The sequence below is a fragment of the Salmo trutta genome, chromosome 37, assembly GCF_901001165.1.
Source record: "Salmo trutta chromosome 37, fSalTru1.1, whole genome shotgun sequence".
NCBI lineage: Eukaryota > Metazoa > Chordata > Actinopteri > Salmoniformes > Salmonidae > Salmo > Salmo trutta.
This window is the reverse complement of record NC_042993.1, coordinates 9,129,922-9,150,447: the sequence shown is the minus strand read 5'-3', so window position 1 is coordinate 9,150,447 and position 20,526 is coordinate 9,129,922. Positions and strand designations below refer to the sequence as shown.

The 20,526-nt window shown below is 43.6% G+C and overlaps 1 protein-coding gene across 6 annotated transcripts; it reads left to right on the top strand.

Annotated features, from left to right (window-relative positions):
• Positions 1-8,876: 8,876 nt before the first annotated feature.
• On the top strand, positions 8,877-20,455 carry LOC115176374 (glutathione S-transferase kappa 1). Of its 6 annotated transcripts, XM_029736361.1 has the most exons (26): positions 8,877-8,962; positions 9,114-9,146; positions 9,311-9,404; positions 9,709-9,744; positions 9,856-9,903; positions 10,178-10,375; positions 10,498-10,595; positions 10,693-10,771; positions 10,887-10,940; positions 11,144-11,227; positions 11,325-11,425; positions 11,601-11,730; positions 11,833-11,955; positions 12,118-12,189; positions 12,275-12,361; positions 12,615-12,770; positions 12,860-12,946; positions 13,056-13,081; positions 17,007-17,031; positions 17,617-17,688; positions 17,780-17,861; positions 18,028-18,156; positions 18,643-18,788; positions 19,083-19,199; positions 19,351-19,444; positions 20,326-20,455. In XM_029736361.1, the coding sequence occupies exons 1-26, from the start codon at positions 8,892-8,894 to the stop codon at positions 20,367-20,369; spliced, it is 2,286 nt and encodes a 761-aa protein (XP_029592221.1). In that variant the 5' UTR covers positions 8,877-8,891; the 3' UTR covers positions 20,370-20,455. The 6 variants fall into 6 exon arrangements, with proteins under 6 accessions (XP_029592221.1, XP_029592226.1, XP_029592224.1 ...); XM_029736366.1 differs by lacking the exons at positions 8,877-8,962; positions 9,114-9,146; positions 9,311-9,404; ... (13 more) ...; positions 12,860-12,946; positions 13,056-13,081 and adding an exon at positions 16,522-16,613; XM_029736364.1 differs by lacking the exons at positions 8,877-8,962; positions 9,114-9,146; positions 9,311-9,404; ... (13 more) ...; positions 12,860-12,946; positions 13,056-13,081 and adding an exon at positions 16,534-16,613 and having other exon boundaries at positions 17,594-17,688.
• The last annotated feature ends 71 nt before the right edge of the window (positions 20,456-20,526 follow it).

The following is a 20,526-nucleotide window of genomic DNA, read 5'->3' as shown; positions in this document are numbered from 1 at the left end:
CGTAACTTTTAGGAAATCATAGAAGCAACTGGTATTGCCTATTTGTTAAACAGCTGCAGAAGTAGGGCTGGCACAATAAACATATAGCTGGCCGTATAAGACAAAAAATTATACAATTATGGCTAATCATGAACTACAAACGATAATAGTTATAATCGTTTTAGCTAATACATTTTGTACATAGTAGATATATTTTCAGGTATAGACGGATAGTTTACCCAACAGCAGTTTTTCATTTTTACATGAAGAGGGTAAAGTTGGTATTCATTTTAGGAGCAGAATGCACTTAGCTTATAAATGAACTAGAGACAACGTCCAAGATGGATGCCCGTTGTTTTCAACATAAACTACTCACTTTCGCATGGTCGTTGCTAGATGGGATACAGTTTATCAAATTGATGTCAAAAGTTTAGAATTTTTTTATTTTTTTAACCTTTTTCCCAAATCTAACCTAATTCTTCAAACCTGCTATGTTTATTATCCTAGCCTGCAGTGTACATTCTCCTAACCTGCTACGAAAAGTCATTTCTGACAAACTAACCATCTAGGCAAAACCTGTTTGCAAAACCTGTGTTTATTGCCCTCTTTTTAGATTCAGTTTAACAGAGCAGATAACACCTGCACACTAGCACAGCTCAATGTGCACTTGGATCTGTGCTATCCAAAATCCTTGGGACGTCCCTACCCCATTGAAGTTGACATTTCTGAAATTTAACATGGTTAATTAACAATTAACAGCCAAAGCATCGCTTCCACTGTCTTGATGGCCTTCCTCCCTTTGGTGCCTAGTAGGCTTAATGCCCTGTAGAAGGATTGATCTGCGAACCTTCTGCATCCCACTTCGACAGACTCAGACCTTGCTCTTCAGTACTGCTCCACCAGGTCCTCATACTTCGGCCTATTTTCTTTCATTCTCCTCCTCAATGCGGTCCTCCCAAGGGACAGTGAGCTCCATTAAGATGACCTGCTTGGAGGTTTTGGAAAGCAGCACAATGTCTGGCCTCAATGTTGTCGCTGTGATGATGTCTGGGAACTTGAAATGCTTTCCCAGGTCAACTTTCAGCTCCCAGTCTTGAGCTGTTGCGAAAAGACCTGTGGCGGTTCTGGTAGCTGGTGTTGGCTTTTCCCCGGCTCTGACGATTGCAATGGCCTACTTAGCTTGTCTGAGGCGCTTGTAGTGGCTGATCCCACTGAAGATGTTTTTTTGTCTTAAACCATAGTGCCTGCATTCTGACAGATGGTTTCCACAATGGCTTTAGGCACCAGGTTGTGGCACCAGTGGTAGTGACCCTCGCCTTGGGCTTTTGAGCAGCAGTTGAGAATGGATGTACTCATCTCTTTAGGCAGAGACCATGATTGTGAATCGACCTTGCCACAGCAGAACAGGTTAGATGGGCTTGGTAGGATGTTGTAGACTTTACCCTGATGAAGACAGCTTGGCTGTTTATTGAATTATTGCATCTGTGCTCCTAGAGTGTGCGGCTCTCCTTTTCTTTTTCAGGACATCGTCGACTACCTGGATCAAGAACTTGATGCGATGGGGCTCGGTCTTCCACAGCTCGGAAAAGGGCTGGGCGATATGACGATATATATCGTGTGACATCTATCGTTTCATATTATGCTCTATCATTTATTTTGTTATGTCGCAAATCACACTCTTTACGGCAATATTTTTGGTCAATTGGACGTTGCTTTGCATTCTTACACACGTGTCGTGTGGAAGGAAATTTGCAACACAAACAAACATGGAGGAGAGTGAATGTGACACAGAGCACAGAGACCGTATGTGGTTTGGGTATGAAAAGTCTGACACGGACCAGAAAACCGTCCTCTGCAAAATATGCCACAGGCCGATCCCGACAACAGGCTCGAACACCACTAGCCTCTTTTACTACCTACGCAATAATCATGTGAAACAGTACGAAGAGAGTCTATGAATGAGACCCAAAAAAGTACAGTCGAGTGCTCAAAACAAACCTCCGACTCAGACGTTGCAAGAGGCTTTTTCCCGCGGCACACCATATGGCAAAGATCACGAAGGTGGAGGGAGATAACAGCTGCCGTTACAACTTACATCTGCAAAGACAAGGCCCCAATTTGCACGGTCGAGAAATGGGGGTTTTGTGAGTTGGTGCTAACACTCGACCCAAGGAACCAAATGCAAATTGGTATGTGACACGTATTAATACCAAAATAACATGCAAAACAGGCAAGCCCCCCCCCCCAAAAATAAATATATTAGGATTATATTTATTTTGTTTGCAACTATAGTTGAAGTGTTTCTATTTACCTATTTAGATTTTATACATTCATATTTTATATTTTGTTAAATGCTTAATTGAACATTTGCACAAAGGTTCTAAATAAAATGAGAAATAATCAAATATGAGTAAGTACCTTTATTTGTTGAGTATAATTCAAAATGTAATAAGAAATAGGCCTTTACTTGTGGTCATTTTATATAAACTATGTATTCATTGAATTTACAGAAAATGTGCTATATCATTATATGTATCGTTATCGGGATATGAAATTACCTTTATCGGGATATGAGATTTTGGCCATATCGCCCAGCCCTAGCTCGGACCATGTACTTTCCACCATTTTCTCCCATCTTGTTGCTGCATTCCTACCATCCTGCTGGCTCCCTCCTCCTCAACTGTTGCTCACACTTCCTCCTGCACTAGCTTCCACCTGTCTTTCCCTTGGGCCTGGTCGTAGCGTGGTGATGTAATGCTACCAAGGTCAGCTCTTCCCGGAGTCACATTACCCACCAGCACGCTGTGCCGTAGCCGTGACTCAGCCTGCTCTACTGCATCCTGAGCCCTCCACTTCCTTCCTGTCCTCACCTTTATACCTGCCTAGGAGACTTTCGGGCTGCTTGACTCCCTGTATTGCAGCACCTCCTTTGTACGAGTCACCATTAATTCCTCATTCAGGCTGCTGATGGGTAGCTTCATTTTGTTCTTCTGACTGTACAGGGCAGTGCTGCTCAGGCTTCGAGGTAATCCCAGCCATTTGCTCGACTGTAGAAATCGGGACCTTGAATACCAGGAAGGGCCAGAGGTTCCGTGGGAGGACACCATGTTGGTATATCTAAGCCTTGAACAGGTAAACCTGACTTGTCCACTGCAGCCAACCACACTTCCAGCTCCTGGTTGGATGTCTTGATGGATGCTGTGTCCCTCAGGCTGCTGTCAAACATCTTGCCCAGACTCTTTACCGGTTTCTCTGTGTCTTGAATGGTGAACAGGAACTTGTCCACAGTCTTCCCCCTTTTCAGCACCAGGTATCTAGTTGGTGCTGGCTTGAAGTTCAAGTGTCAAGCTTCCCCAACCCCTTCAGAATCCATCTACTCCCTGGGATGGATGTTGTTGTCACAGTCAGGTCATCCATGAAGACTCTGATAGGAGGTTCTCGCACGCCAGACTTGGTTAGCAGGCCTCTACATTCCACCTCCGCTGACATGGCAACGGCGAACAGGATCACTGAAATGGTGCAGCCCGTGATGATTCCATTCCCAGGCCTGTGCCATTCCAATGTTGTGGACCTAGAGGTGACTCTCAAACTGAAATTGTTGTAGTAGTTCAGTATGAGATCCCTGATCTTGCCTGGGATATAGGGTATGAAGCCATAGGCATTCGTGAGGTCCAGCCACAGTACAACAAGGTATCTTCTGCTCTCCCGGGCTTACCTAATTATCTGCTTGACCACGCCTGTGTGCTCCAGTCATCCTGGCACCTCCAGGATCCCTTCTTTCTGGACTGATGTAGGAGTTCTTCAGGAGGTAGTCTGTCAGATGGCTGGGCACAATGCTGAAGAATATCTTTCCTTCAACATTGAGCAGCGAGATGGTTCTGAAATGGTCGATGTTCTTTGAGTTCTTCTCCTTCAGAATCCTTCTGCATATCTCCACTGTTGAGAGACTTTGCCCCACCTCCAGATCACCTTCAGGATGCTCTTGCCCTCTTTACAACCTCCTGTACCTCCTTCCAACAGGGCTCCTTCTTGTTTAACTCTGTGGTTGGTACTGGTAGATCTATCAAGGCCTTGCAGTGCTCCATCTTGCTCTCTGATTGCGCTGCTGTACGTGCTGCGTAGATGGTTGTTGATCTCATCTTTGGAGCAGGTAAGGTGGCCACTGTGCTTCTGACCTAGCAGCTGTTCAGTGAATCCAAAGAGATTTGCTAAAAAGGCAGCCCGCTTCCTTGCCCTCTTTTTCCTATGCCTTCTATGCCACTCAGCTCTCTACAAGGCCCTGAGGATGTTCCGTAGCTCTGACAATGCTGGTCTTTCTTCTTCACTCACCTCCTTGAACTGTTTGTAACTCCTGCCTTATCTGGTGGATCTTCGCCGCTCTATGCCCAGTTGGTTAACCAAGCTGTCTATGACCTGTGAGGCTTCAAGAAAGAATATTATCCTTTTGACAGCTCTCAGCTCTCACTAATTGATGTTGGCTTACGGTTTACTATCTGTCACTTTATTCCTGTACATATCTACGTCAAATAACTTGTACCTCTTCACATCGACTCGGTACTAGTAAGAAAAGTTATCATTACTCATTACTTTTATTATTCACACGTAGAACTGCAATTCACATGTGAGTTAAAAACATTTTATTCTCCTCACATGTGAAAAGGTGGTGTTACATGTGATCTTAAAATGTAATACACGTGAACATATGGTTTCACGTGAAAATTTCAGCAAATGTCACTTTTTTTGGTAAGGGCGATTCTTAGAAGGAGCTTCACAACAGCTCACTGATACTGATGATTGTGTTTGATCTCTAGGAAGCAGCTGCTTGAAATCAATAAGAATGTTGCCACCATGGAACCAGTTATGAACTTTGGTCTCCATCCAAATAAATATTTGTGGTGGATAAACAGAACTAGATTGAGCAAATTCAGACTTCTTCCCTTCAATGTTCATGAATACAATTACATGTATAATATGTTCCTGATACATTTTATTTATCTGTCAAACTGGGGAAATATCATGTTTATTGACTGCCATTCAGCATGCCAACTGAAGGGTTTTCATATAGAAGTATAGTAATCTGTTCATCCAACATAGCTAAAACTAAATACCGCGAACGTTATCTCCATTTGAGAATCTTGAGTTTCATTGATTGGAGAGCCCATCTCTATAGCAAGTGGGGCTCCTATGCTCACAGCCAGAAGAATAGATCCTTTGTCTGGATAGGACAAAAAATGTGACAAGTCACTCATATGCAAATGAGGTGCAAGATTTCAAAGCCTACATCTCAGCTCCTTGCGAACGGTGCCATCTGAATGGGGAGAGCTGTTTTGCTGAGTTTAAAGCAATTGACGTTGCACCGTTCATAGAACGTTCTGTACACAAACATTTTGGTCACTCAGAACCAGTCCAGAACCGCTACTAGTCCCCTAAATAAGGGACTTTACATCAGAGGTTAACAACGTACCCTACTAACAACCAACTTCTGCACCTCTGCAGAATAAGTTTTGGATTATAGCCAATGACAGTTCAGGGAATCTTGATTGACGTTTTGCTGGGCGAACACTTTTTGGTTTCTCATACACTTAAAATGTTTTGATTATTGCTTGAATAGTCGGAAAGATTATATTTGTTTGTGATCTTTAAAAAACATATATTTTGGATGTAGCAGTTGTTAGCTAGAATGCGAAAATCAAATTATAATCCCTAAGTAATGTGAAATTGGGCGGCAGGTAGTTGAGCGGTTAAGAACATTGGGCCAGTAACCTAACAAATGTCCAATTCTGTCACGTCCTGACCAGTAGAGGGAGCAATTGTATTAGTTTTGGTCAGGACGTGGCAGGGTTTTTGTGTGTTAAGTGTTGTGTTGGTGATTGAACTCCCAATTGAAGGCAGGTGTTTGAGTTGCCTTTAATTGGGAGTCCTATATAGTAGTGTGTGTTTTTCTTTGGGGTTGTGGGTAGTTGTTTTTGCACTGCATTTTGTGAGCCTGCAAAACTGTTCCTATTGTCGTGAGTACTGTTTATTGTTTTCCCTGTGGATGCTTTGCGTGTTTTCATTGAAAGAATATGAGTATCCACATACCCGCTGCGCCTTGGTCCTCCCTTCAACAAAATGACAATTGCTGTGACAGAACTACCCACCACAAAAGGACCAAGCAGCGGAGGAGGAAGGAGCCACAGGAGTACAGCACAAGGGACTGGACATGGGAGGACATCCTGGACGGCAAGGGAGCCTACACTTGGGAAGAGATCCTGGCCGGAAGGGATCGCCTCCCATGGGAACAGGTGGAGGCACTCAGGAGAGTGGAGGCAGCAGGACAGAAGAACCAACGGCAGCGGTATGAGGGAACACGGCTGGGTAGGAAGCCCGAGAGGCACCCCCAAGAATTCTTTTTGGGGGGGCACACGGGTAGTTTGGCTAGGCCAAGGAAGAGCCGTAAGCCAGCTACCCGTGATTACATGGAGGAGCGTATGAGGTGGAGGGCGCCATGTTTCGCTGAGGTGCGCACTATCTTGCCTATACGCACGCACAGCCCAGTCCGCCCTGTACCAGCGCCCGGCCTGTGCCAGGGCGAGGTGAGCATCGAGCCGGAAGGGGTGATGCCAACCCTGCGCTCAAGACCGCCAGTGCGCCTCTACGGTCCGGTGTTTCCCGCTATACGCACTAGCATGGAGGTGCGTGTCTACAGGCTGGCACGTCCAGTACCAGCCCCACGCATCAGGCGTCTAGTGCGTCAGCCCAGCCTCGCCAGTCAGGAGTCGCCAGAGCTACCCACCAGTCAAGAGTCGCCAGAGCTGCCCGCCAGTCAAGAGTCGCCAGAGCCGCCCGCCAGTCAGGAGTCGCCAGAGCCGCCCGCCAGTCAGGAGTCGCCAGAGCCGCCCGCCAGTCAGGAGTCGCCAGAGCCGCCCGACTGCCCGGAGCCGCCAGAGCGGCCCGCCTGTCCTCCGGCCCAGCCTGAGCGGCCCGCCTGTCCTCCGGCCCAGCTAGAGCGGCCCGTCTGCCAGGGTCAGCCCGAGTGGCCCGTCTGCCTGGCGCAGCTATCGGCGCCACCGAAGTGGGCGACGCCGAAGGTGGAGCGAGGTCCACGTCCCGCACCTGAGCCACCTCCAGGATAGGTGGGTTGGGGAGGGAGGGTGTAGCACAGTGCCGTCGTTGACGGCAGCCACCCTCCCTTCCCTCCCTTATTGTTTAGGGGTTATTGTGTATTGGATTTGTTGGGGTATTGGGGATTTTTTTGTGTTTTCTTATTTAAGGTGCATTCCGGGGTCTGCACCTTGAGGGGGGGGTACTGTCACGTCCTGACCAGCAGAGGGAGCAATTGTATTAGTTTTGGTCAGGACGTGGCAGGGTTTTTGTGTGTTAAGTGTTGTGTTGGTGATTGGACTCCCAATTGAAGGCAGGTGTGTTGAGTTGCCTTTGATTGGGAGTCCTATATAGTAGTGTGTGTTTTTCTTTGGGGTTGTGGGTAGTTGTTTTTGCACTGCGTTTTGTGAGCCTGCAAAACTGTTCCTGTTGTCGTGAGTACTGTTTATTGTTTTCCCTGTGGATGCTTTGCGTGTTTTCATTAAAAGAATATGAGTATCCACATACCCGCTGCGCCTTGGTCCTCCCTTCAACAAAACGACAATTTCTGTGACAAATTCACAAATGTGTATAATACACACTTGTACATGTGTGAAATAGGACAAATGTAAGCACCCACCTAATTGTTATAATTATTATTATTATTATTATTATAAATCTACTCATAAGCAACATGTAAATGGAGGCTTTTTTAGCTGACCGTCTATGAGAACTTCTGTCAAGAGTCAATGTGCAGCAGGTGGGACGGAGTCAGGCGCAGGACACCGAGAATGAGTAATAAAGGTCTTTACTCAACAAAACAACAAAATATTCCACGTAGGGGAAACAAACTCAGCTCACAAACATACGCGACAGCTTAACACGGAACAATCACGCACATAACCAATGGGGAAACCAGAGGGTTAAATAGGTGAACAATAATTTAGAAATGGAAATCAGGTGTGTACAATGAAGACAAAACAAATGGAAAAAGAAAACGTGGATCGGTGGCAACTAGAAAACCGGTGACAACGACCGCCGAACGCCGCCCGAACAAGGAGAGGGACCAACTTCGGCGGAAGTCGTGACAACTTCCAATATGGTGCGCATCACCCACCTGCATAAATGTTTCAAACACAGAAAAGGGTATTTTGATTGATATGAAAAATCTTCCTTGATAACAAAGATTTTTTTAAATACTACCAATGGCACAACATAATTGACCTTATTGCACAAATGAAGCCTAATGTTGTATTCATAGATACAGTATTTCTAACCTCCCTTCCTCTTTTTTATTCCCCCTTTAGCAGTGTGCCTCAATACCCCTCCCCCCTCCACTACCACCCATCCCCATTCCCCTCCTCTCTCCTCTCCTCTCCCGTTGCCTTGCACCTCTCTCAGTATGTGCTGTCAATAATTGATGGTTCTACAGACTCAAAGGGTAACAGGTCTAAAGAGGCAATCTCTCATGCATTTATTTATTTACCATTCCTATCTTTACACACACCCAGTCAGTGAGACCACTACCTGTGTTTCTGAGAGCATGGTGATCGATACCCAGAGACTCCTCTGTCTCTGTGTCCATACATGTACTGTATGTCAGGGCAGGGTCATGGGGGTTTGTTATCCATCAGTGCGTGTCCCTGCGGCCAAGATGGGGTTAATATTGCTAGTCTGGCTGACAGCAGGATAGAGGGAAGGAAGTAGAGAGATTAAATGAGTGAGAGGCAGGGGGCAGAGAGGAGAGAGAGAGAGAGAGGGAGGGGAGTGATTTAGTTCATCCCTAAGCAGCACTGATTGACTATAGCTAGCACACTGGCACTCACAAGCACTAACACCCACACAGAACGATGGAGAGAGACAGCAGAAATGAGAAGTTCTTCTCCAGAAAGAGAAGTTTCACTTTTGGGGCATATGGAGGGTGAGTAACAGTCACAGTATTGAGAACAAATTAAAATGCTTTGGTTCTAGTGTCAGAACCTGAATAAAATCTTGAAATAGTTGTTCATAGAAGTAGTCCTTAATGTCATGCGGCACATTGTCTAAGGAGTTACCACTTTCCCTATTCACAGTGTGGACAGGTTCATATGTGAAAATGAGACTAGGTGAGTAAAACTTAAAATACCTTTATTTACCTTTATCCACATTAGATGTAGTTTATTTCTCGCTGGTCATTTAACACTGGATTTAGAGCTTGATACACTTGCAGTTGATGAATAGGAAAAGTGATGGGTTGCATTACTTTGCTCTGTCATTCCACCTGTTGTAGCAGACCAGAACCTTTAGAACACAGCATTCTGGATATTTTGGACTCCCCTACCAGCGAGACCAAACCGTTACTCTCTGCTGGCAGCAACCAGAAGGTAAAAGGACTTAATTGTGATAATGTGTCTTTCATCATATCCTTTTTGCATTTGTTGATCACATCATCACTAATTTAGTCTCCCTGCATTTCCCTGCATCTATGTTTGTCTAACTGTTTCTCTTCCTGTTTCTCCCTGAACCTCCTTTGTCTGTCTGTCTGTCTGTCTGTCTGTCTGTCTGTCTGTCTGTCTGTCTGTCTGTCTGTCTGTCTGTCTGTCTGTCTGTCTGTCTGTCTGTCTGTCTGTCTGTCTGTCTGTCTGTCTGTCTGTCTGTCTGTCTGTCTGTCTGTGTTTTCCATGTAAGGTGACAGAGCTGTTTGAGATCATTGAGAAGTTGCAGGTGAGTGTACAGCACCACTCCCTCTGTTGTGTGTAGTCTCTGTGTGTACAACAGTTCTCTCTCCAGTTAGTCAATCAGTCAGTCACTGTTACCTTCACTCTCCTTCATCAGAGCAGCAGGCTAGATGAACAGCGCTGTGAATTCCCTCTGCCTTTGAGGGTGAGTCTTTCTCCTAAAATATAATGTCAAGATTTGTGTGCACACGTGTGTGTGTTGACATTGACCTTTCAATATTCTCAACGATACAGACATTTTTGTTCCCTAAAACACTGGCATCACAATAGTTATAACACTCATACCAGCATACATAAAACTCATTATTAGGTATGCTGATGCAAGCATGTCAGTTCAAACATTATCCTACGGATACTGCTAGATCTACATTTAATTGGATACACCAGACTTTTTAATTATCATCTCACCCTTTTGAAAGTCTCAGCTTTTGAAGATAGGTTGTGACCTTCCTCTGATCCTGCCTCCAAAGCTGGGTGGTTACTGGATAGACCCCCCGCTACAGAAGTTTGCTGAGACCAGTCCGACATCCTCTCATTACGGACTAGACCCAGAGACCTATGACATCATGGAGAGAGACAGCGAGGCCACATACTACCAGGAGTTCTTCCGCTCACGAGTTAGTAGAGTACCGCCCATAGGACTACTCTTTCTCTGTTCCATTTGACGGTAGAGATGGACTATGATCCAAGATGATGAAATACATACATAGTAGCCGTGTGACTTTCTCTCCTATGTCAGTATCATCACTCGTTCACAGCAGTGGACCCCACCCTGGGACCCCTCCTCCTCTCTGTCTGTTTGGAGGAAGAAGAGAAGAGGCTGAGAGTAATACTGAGGTTGTATCAGAAAGAATGGAAATGATTCAGTTAATGTAATGAAACACCCTGGTGAATTCCATGAGCAACAGTTATTACGTCTGTCTTTCCTTTCCAGAATGAGGGAATGCTCTATGCATGGGGTCTTCTCTGTGTCTCTGTTCCCAAACATCCCATCTGCTGTGGAGCTGGCCAAGGTACCATTACTAGTCTCTCCAACAGACATGTGTATTTTAGATGAACCTTTATTATACTTTTACTGAAAGCATTTACCATCATTGAAAAAAACTAAACTGACCATGTCCTTTTCAGATGCTATGCGACAGTGTGACTGTGCACAGATTTGATGTGGTCAGTTACCTCAAGGTACTTATTTTTCACTGTACACATTCCCAAATGCTTTAGGCCTTCATGTTACACATAATGTACTCTTCAAATGACCTCTAAACCCTGAGACAATTTTGACAAAAATGTGTGCTCTCTCCTTCCCCTTTATCTCTCTATCTCTTCCTCCCTCTCTCCCTTTCTTTGCTTCTTTCTTCCTTTCTCTCTTCCCCTCTGTCTTTCAGGCACCAGATCTTATAACAGCATTTGATGAACACAGAGTGTCTCCAAATTTCAAGTTTGGTGTCTTGTATCAGAGAGAGGGACAGGTAAATAACTGGAATGCAGGCAGAAGCTTGGAAGCATTAAATAGTAGCACTAGTCTACTGTACATTACCGCTCATATTTTCTCTCTATCTTTTACAGTTGACAGAGGAGGACATACTCTGTAACAATGAGGAAAGTGAAGAGTTTCAAGAATTCCTCTCTATTTTGGGAGCTACAGTTGCACTTCAAGGGTTCACTGGGTAATGTACAATAACCTACATGGTGACATGGCCTTATGGAGAAATTACAGAAATATGGCATTGTAACAGGAAGAGATGAATAAGAAGATACCAGCAGCTTACTGTCACTCCCTCTCCCCGACTGCCTCTTCCCTCTTTCTCTCCCCCATTCTCTCTCTCCCTCCCTCTCTTCCAGGTTCCGAGGAGGTTTGGACGTGTGTCACGGCCAGACAGGAAATGATGCGGTCTTCACTTCCTTCCACGGCAGAGAGATCATGTTCCATGTGTCCACCAAACTGCCCTTCACAGAGGGCGATACACAACAGGTATAGCCTGAATAACGACACCAAATCATCCTCATCCACGGTCAATCACTTCAACCCAGCTCCAGTGGCTCCCTCTTACCTACTACTCATTACTCCTTACAGCTACAGAGGAAGAGACACATTGGCAACGACATCGTTGCTGTTGTTTACCAGGAGGGCCACACCCCTTTTCTGTCTGATGTCATCGGCTCACACTTCCTGCACTGTTTCCTAGTGGTCAGGAGGGTGAGGAAGGGAGTGGGGGACGAGGGGGGGGAGGCAGGAGGAGGAGGTGTGTTCCAGGTAGGAAGATAAAACAAAATGAGAGACACATTGATCTCTTATCACTGTAGTTATTTTTATTGGAATGGAAAGGCTTTTTCAAACCTGAAAGTGGTCTGTTTGCAGGTGTCAGTCACAGCCAGAGAGGATGTACCTCCCTTTGGTCCCTCCCTCCCTGATCCTCCCATATTCACAGAGGTGAGTAGAATTCACATCTGAACTTGGTGACATGGTAAAAGACCATGATGCATTCTCAGTGTGTCTCTGTTGGCCTATCTTCCAGAGCTCCCTGTTGAGAGAGTTCCTCCTGACCAAGCTTATCAATGCAGAGATCTCCTGTTATAAGGCTGAGAGGTTCAGTAGACTGGAGGTAACCACAGAAGAACAACACTAACACCATCATAAATGTATCAGTAATGCTTGAGGCAGTACATGCACACAGCCAAAGACTTTCTAGATGCAAATCTGGTATCTTTTTACGTGGATCAGAAACCTAAGAAACAAGTATTTCCTTTTTTCTAATTCCTCTCTTCTGCTCCCCATTTCTTACTTAACTCCTATATGCTGCCTCCTTCTCTCCTCTGTCTCTGCCTCCCTTTCTCCTCTCATCCTATCTTTTCAAGCTGCGCACCCGTTCGTCCCTCCTGGAGGGTCTGCAGGCGGAACTGTCCACCCGCTCCCAGTGCATGATTGGAGATTCGCCTGTGTCCGCCCTGTCGACTTCTGAGGGGATGAGGGGTGTAACTGAGGGGAGTGGAGGGTTCATCGAAAACTTTAAGGTGAGGTCAGAAATCCTTGACTTTTCACTACAGTGTGGGGAAAGGGTAGGTTTTGGACTTGGCATCCATATTTCCTGTCTTTGTTGCAGAGAGCCATTAGGGTGCGCAGTAATTCTTTTGACACTCTCGGGGGGCCTAGAAAGATGGGCGGGGTGCCGCTCCCACAGAAGCCCAAGGTAACCCATACTGAAGATGGAAGCACTTTCTCTTTTTTCACTGAATATCTTATTGATATGTTTATGGGAAATACTGACCACCCCTGTTGGTTTGTCTCTCCCTCTCCAGGCTGCTACAGAGAGAGATGGAGAGAGGTAAGACACTACAGAGAACGGACAAATCAGGCAGGCGGACGGACGGACGGACGGACGGACGGACGGACGGACGGACGGACGGACGGACGGACGGACGGACGGACGGACGGACGGACGGACAGACAGACAGACAGACAGACAGACAGACAGACAGACAGACAGACAGACAGACAGACAGACAGACAGACAGACAGACAGACAGACAGACAGATGTTGTTTTTTGTCTTTCAGTGAGTTGGCCTACAAGCCCCCTGAACCCAGCTTTCCACCCACAGACAACCTGGGCTCCACAGAGGTCAAAGACCACTCTAGTCCCCAGGAGAATACGTAGACAGACAGAATTATGTGTATATTTTAGTAATAACCGAGTGGATACTTTTATGTACAGTGCATTTGGAAAGTATTCAGACCCCTTGACTTTTTCCACGTTTTGTTACGTTACAACCTTATTCTAAAATGGTTTATTCTAAAATGGATGAAATAGTTTTTCCCCCTCATCAATCTACACACAGTACCCCATAATGACAAAGTAAAAACAGGTTTTTAGATATTTATGCAAATTTATAACATATAAAACACTGAAATATCAGACCCTTCACTCAGTACTTTGTTGAAGCACCTTCGACAGCCATTACAGCTGTTATTTTCAGGCCTCTCCAGAGATGTTCTATCGGGTTCAAGTCCGGGTTCTGGCTGGGCAACTCAAGGACATTCAGAGACTTGTCCTGAAGCCACTCCTGCGTTGTCGTGGCTGTGTGCTAAGGCTCGTTATCCTGTTAGAAGGTGAACCTTCGCCCCAGTCTGAGGTCCTGAGTTCTCTGGAGCAGGTTTTCATCAAGGATCTCTCTGTACTTTATTCTGTTCATCTTTCCCTCGATCCTGACTAGTCTCCCAGTCCCTGCCGCTGAAAAACATCCCCACAGTATGATGCTGGCACCACCATGCTTCACCGTAGGGAGGGTGCCAGGTTTCCTCCAGATGTGACGCTTGGCATTCAGGCCAAATAGTTCAATCTTGGTTTCAGCAGACCAGAGAATCTTGTTTTTTCATGGTCTGAGAGTCCTCTAGGTGCCTTTTGGCAAACTCCAAGCGGGCTGTCGTGCTTTTTACTGAGTTGCTTCCATTGGGTTCAGGGTCACCTCCATGACCAAGGCCCTTTTCCCCGATCACTCATTTTGGTCAGGCAGCCAGCTCTTGGAAGAGTCTTATTGGTTCCAAACTTCTTCCATTTGAGAAAGATGGAGGTCACTGTGTTCTTGGTGGACCTTCAATGTTGCAGAAATGTTTTGGTACCCTTCCCCAGATCTGTGCCTCGACACAATCCTGCCTCGGAGCTCTACGGACAATTCCTTTGACCTCGCGACTTGGTTTTTGCTCTGACATAAACTGTCAACTGTGGGACCTTACATAGACAGGTGTCTTTCCAAATCATGTCCAATCAATTGAATTTACCACAGGTGGACTCCAATCAAGTTATAAAAAACATCTTAAGGATGATCAATGGAAACAGGATGCATTTGAGCTCAATTTCGCGTCTCATAGCAAAGGGTCTGAATACTTATATAAATAAGGTATTTCTAAAAACCCGTTTTCACTTTATCGTCATGGGATATTGAGTTTTGATTGATGAGGAAAACAAATATTTAATCCATTTTAGAATAAGGCTGTAACGTAACAAAATGTGGAAAAAGTAAAGGGGTCTGAATACTTTCCGAATGCACTGTACAAGCTGTAAAATAAGATGTTAAAATTGATACTTTCATAGCAAGTAATACAGATATATTATTTTAGAATATTTTCAATGTTAATATGTGTACATCATTGTAGTAAATGGATGATAACGAAGTCATGCAATATTTATTACCATTTTACTATTTTAGAGCATTGTAACAATTCAGGGCTGCCTGAAATTCTATGTATTTTGACATGGCTTAGGCCTATTACCAGGGTGGAAAATTAAGTTTATTCAGGATGCTTTGAACATTAAATGAACACTCCAAATTTGACTACTTTGTTACTTTTTTGGGGTATGATATGTGAAGTATGCTAATATGTTTTTTCACATTTTTTAAGTGGTTTGACACTTTATTCAGACAGTAATTGAATGATGTAGGGAGACAGGCAAATGCTAAAAACAGTGGGAAGGTTGTAAACTGGGATTGATCCATGTTATCAGGTGGAAAGTTGTATGAGATTACATGCTAACATGTTAACACTACAACAAGGCCCTGCACAGGAAATGTTACTATTAATGGTTGATGGCAGTGGGTAACCAAATCATAGGTTGGCGTCTGCTTGTCCATAGACTGCTTTGAAGGTAAGGACACAAATGTTTAATATTTTGTCATTTAGGATCTATCTCTTTAAAATAGGGATGGAAAGAAAATTCTGCTTGCTCTCCAGGAGATTTGGCCACCCAGATCAATGTTCAACAAAGCTGGGTGTTTGAAAATGTTCTTGCTATAAAAATACATTTTTCAAGATGACCAAACCTTCAAGAACAATCAAATGAAGATCAATATTCAGGTGGTTTATGACTGCTAGATGAAGATCAATATTCAGGTGGTTTATGACTGCTAGATGAAGATCAATATTCAGGTGGTTTATGACTATTAGATGAAGATCAATATTCAGGTGGTTTATGACTACTAGTTGTAGATCAATATTCAGGTGGTTTATGACTACTAGATGATCAATATTCAGGTGGTTTATGACTACTAGATGATCAATATTCAGGTGGTTTATGACTACTAGTTGTAGATCAATATTCAGGTGGTTTATGACTACTAGATGATCAATATTCAGGTGGTTTATGACTACTAGATGATCAATATTCAGGTGGTTTATGACTACTAGATGATCAATATTCAGGTGGTTTATGACTACTAGATGATCAATATTCAGGGGGTTTATGACTACTAGATGATCAATATTCAGGTGGTTTATGACTACTAGTTGTAGATCAATATTCAGGTGGTTTATGACTACTAGATGATCAATATTCAGGTGGTTTATGACTACTAGATGATCAATATTCAGGTGGTTTATGACTACTAGTTGAAGATCAATATTCATGTGGTCTGCGACAGAGCCTGGTTTCGAACCACGGTCTCTAGTGGCACAGCTAGCAACTGCGATAAGGGGATGGATTATCTTGACAAAGGATCAAATGCTCACTAACACAGATGTAAACAAATTTGTGCAGTTTAGAGAAATCATCTTTTTTTTGTATGAAACACTTCTGGGATGTTTTATTTCAGCTCATGAAACATGGGACCAGCACTGTACATGCAGCGTTTATATTTTTTCGTGGATGGCTGCAAACTATTATTAGGTCAGTGTTTTTTGAAGAATGTCTAGTAGTATAGGTACGGTAGGTGTGACCGGCCTCACACTCCATTACAGAAGGTGGCGATGTATGCGCCTATCAATACAATTTTAAGAAGAAGAATATAGAAAGTAAGCAAACACGGTTTTGACTAGATGGAATACAGTTTGTCACAAATTTACTAGAATTTACTTTTCGTAGCAGGTAAGAAGGTCTTACGCAACAGGTTGGGAGAATTAGGTTAAGGTTAGGAAAAGGATTAGGATTAGCTATGGAAAAAACTACTTTAAATGTCATTTAACACAGTGTATCCCATCTAGCCATGACAGTCTAGCGCACTGGGCGCTAGACTGCAGGTAATTCTATCCGGGTTATTTAAAGTGGCTCCAAGTTTAGTGTCTTTATTGGTAGGTTCCATGTACGCTTGAATTAATCAACGAAAGAACAAAGTTAACAACTGGTTTGACTTTTGCACGGGTCATTTGAATGGACTCTTGTTGCATATGTGCACATTTCTAAACTTGAAAACAATCAGAGTGCAAAGTGTATTTGATTGTTTTCAATGGTTGAACTTTGACACAGTTTTTTCTTTAACAGACGGACATCTAGCTGGTGGTCAAAGGTAACGTGCACATAATTAACAATGACATAAGTTAGAACGTTTTAATTTACCCCACAAAATAACGTTATAACGAAGTGTTTGTGGCTACAGGAACGTTTTTACTTGCAGTGCAATGACAACGCTACAAGGATGTTACAACTAGATAAATAGTTTTGGCTACAGGAATGTTTTTACTTGCAGTGCAATGACAATGTTACGCGGATGTTACAACTAGATAAATAGTTTTGGCTACAGGAATGTTTTTACTTGCAGTGCAATGACAATGTTACGCGGATGTTACAACTAGATAAATAGTTTTGGCTACAGGAACGTTTTTACTTGCAGTGCAATGACAATGTTACGCGGATGTTACTACTAGCTAACTGTATCCACACATTAATGATTAATGATGTGCTGAATTATTATTTTTTAAATTGTGAGGGGGGGGGGTGTTTGTCCTGGTGTTCTATTATTAAAAAATATTCATTGTATTCACAGGAATGTCCCCGTATTGATGTGTAATATTGTTAATATTGTTTCAATAATAAATCATTATCATAATAATAATTTTATTTTTTATAAGTAAAAAAATACAAAATCCTTCAGATGGCAAGTTCCAGGAAAGTGATTGAACTGTTTTATGACGTGGTCTCTCCCTACTCATGGCTTGGCTTTGAGGTTAGTGTCTTTAGATTGTACATTTTTAAATTTCAGAGGTAGAGTTCTATGCATTGACTAATCATTGTGAATGCATGTATCCGATCTTTAGATCATGTGCCGTTACAGAAATGTGTGGAACATTGACCTTAAACTACGTCCTGCGTTCTTGGGTGGCATCATGCAAGGGTCAGGTAAGTAGCTAAGATCAACATTACACAAACCAGACTTCACAATAGGCTATGGATGGATTGTTATGTTTACATTGCACATGTTTTCAGTCAGCCATTAAAAAGTCATTATGATGAGTCATCTGCATTGTGATGTAAAGTCTGATTGTACTTTTATCCTGTATTCCAGGTAATAAGCCCCCAGGTCTGGTCCCAAACAAGTTCCTGTATATGACCACAGACCTGCACCGTCTAGCCCAGTACTTCCAGGTCCCCATCAGTCCCCCTGCTGATCCATTTGAGGCCATGTTTGAAAAAGGTGCAACCCCCCTGCATCTCCTTTATGTAAATATGCCAGTAGCCTATTTTGCCAAGCTTATAACAACGCTATTGGATATATGTTCACATAGGGTGGGAACAGCACTAATATGCCAGTACTGTTTCTTATATAGACCATATCTTAAAGATCAATGAGGTTTCCTAATATAGATCAAACAGCATCTTTAACAGGTCTTGGCCTTAGTACAGTAGGGCAAGATTTGGTAGCTGGTGCTGACAGGAAGTCTCTCCCTGTAACATTCCATTGAGTACTGCTGTCTGTTGGGGACACTCAAGAAGAAAAACATCTGTGCTTTTAACATGTCTGTTCTATATTATCAATGAGCTTTATCCCTATGAACCTAATACACTGCTCTGTATGGTCTCTCTTGGCCTTTTTGTGCCTCGCCTTCAAGCAAAATAAACTCCTTGCTGACCTCACGGTCACCACATTTTTCTTTTGCAACCATGTATTTGTCTGCCCCAGGCTCGCTGTCTGCCATGCGCTTTGTGGCGGCGGTACAGGAGAGGGAGGTGGGAGGAGATAAGCAGGTAGAGCAGGTGTCCCGGGAGCTGTGGATGAGGATCTGGAGCCAAGACAAAGACATTACTCAGCCTGCATCACTCTCTGAGGTACCAGGATGTACTCAGTCACTGTAGCTTGAATTCAAAGCTTCTCTCCATTCATCTGTCTAGTGTTTTTCCCATGTGCCTTTCACATAATATCTGAAAAATGTGCATTTTACTAAAGTGTTAAACAAGTGTTATCTCCCAACACTAATGCAATTGCTCTCAAGATCACAATCCCTGAGTGCTGGAGGGTATAATCCTCCTAGAGCATTTTGAGATTGGGTCTGGGTAGATAGTGGCGTCATGGAGTTGAACATTGCAGGTTGATTGTTTAATGTGATTCATGTTTTTTTCCAGGCAGCCATGAAGGCGGGGCTCTCAGCCAGTGAGGTGGAAGAGCTGCTGAAACTGTCCACATCTAAGGAAATCAAAGACAAGCTGAAGAGATCCACCCAGGAAGCACTGGACCATAGGGTCAGTGTCTCCCCCTCGTCTCCCTGTTCCCTCCCAACCAACCCCTAGCCCCATACTAATGACAATAGCAGCCATCAGTGTGGGAGTGGACATCAGCATCAGTGCATTCACTTCTTTCGCTATCTCACCTTGTCTTTGTACTCTCTCTCAGGCCTTTGGTTTTCCTCTGGCTGTGTGTCATGTGAATGGAAAGGCAGAGGTGTTCTTTGGCTCTGACCGGTTTGAGCTCATTGCCCACTGCATTGGTGAGCCCACACTTCCTCTGGCATCATAAGGTGTCATGTTCCTGCATAAACTCCCACTTTGGATGCATCAGAATATTCACAAATAAGCATATTATAGAATTGACTTTACCAGTATGACTGATCAATCCACCATCATACCAGGGCATGTAATGCTTAAAAACAAATTGGATGAATACAATATTTAGCTACAGAAGTGCCATTTCTTACCGATCTCTATAGCTTCTGTCCAAAATGAATCCTGTGATATTACGTCGACACATACTGGAGGAGTTACTGGCTTGCTACAGTGGCTATTTTAGCTAACGAACTAGCCAAGTCGGTCGCGGGGCGCGCATGACCAGAATGACACATCGACAAACCACCAAAGTCACACCCCAAATTGAGAAAGGGGCGAGGTTCGAACGTTTTTTGTGTCCAAAGTCAACCTTTAAGATGATAACAATTACTGTAGGCTATATACTTACAGCAATTTGGCATTTTACGTCATTTAGCAGACGCTCTTATCCAGAACAACTTACAGTAGTGAGTGCATACATTTTAATACTTTTTTTGTACTGGTCCCCATGGGAATCGAACCCACAATCCTGGCGCCATTTTCTATCAACTGATCTACATGGGACTGCAATCAATACTGTACATCTTATTGTAATACATCACATGTCATTTTACATGTTTTATGTCATGCACCTCACAGCCTTTTGATAGAAAAGTTATGTAATCACACAACTCAAGACAGTTATCATTATTGCTTCCTGGTTGCTAGATATGGTAGATTCTATTGTTTTGAATTTTGGTTCCTATATCATTACTATCATCTCTTTGAGCCCATCAAGATTCACCTCAGCACAGACCTTATCCAATCATATCCTTTTGTGTTGTAGGAGAGAAGTGGATGGGACCCCAGCCTGCTGCTGCCAAACTGTGACTTGAAACATGAAACTGGGACGTGACTGGGACTTGAAACCTGTCATATATGGAATTCATTAAGATTAATAAATACTATAGATATGATTTGAAGTTGTCTATTTTCTAAATCGGACTGAAAGTGATTATTTGAAATAGATAGATGACTGTCTTTTCAC

Excerpts from the sequence above, each read along its gene's own strand:
- LOC115176374 (XM_029736361.1), top strand. The coding sequence starts at position 8,892 with ATGGAGAGAGACAGCAGAAATGAGAAGTTCTTCTCCAGAAAGAGAAGT. Across the intron at positions 11,228-11,324 it reads TGTATCAGAGAGAGGGACAG|TTGACAGAGGAGGACATACT; the intron begins GTAAATAACTGG and ends TATCTTTTACAG. Across the intron at positions 18,789-19,082 it reads AGCCTGCATCACTCTCTGAG|GCAGCCATGAAGGCGGGGCT; the intron begins GTACCAGGATGT and ends GTTTTTTTCCAG.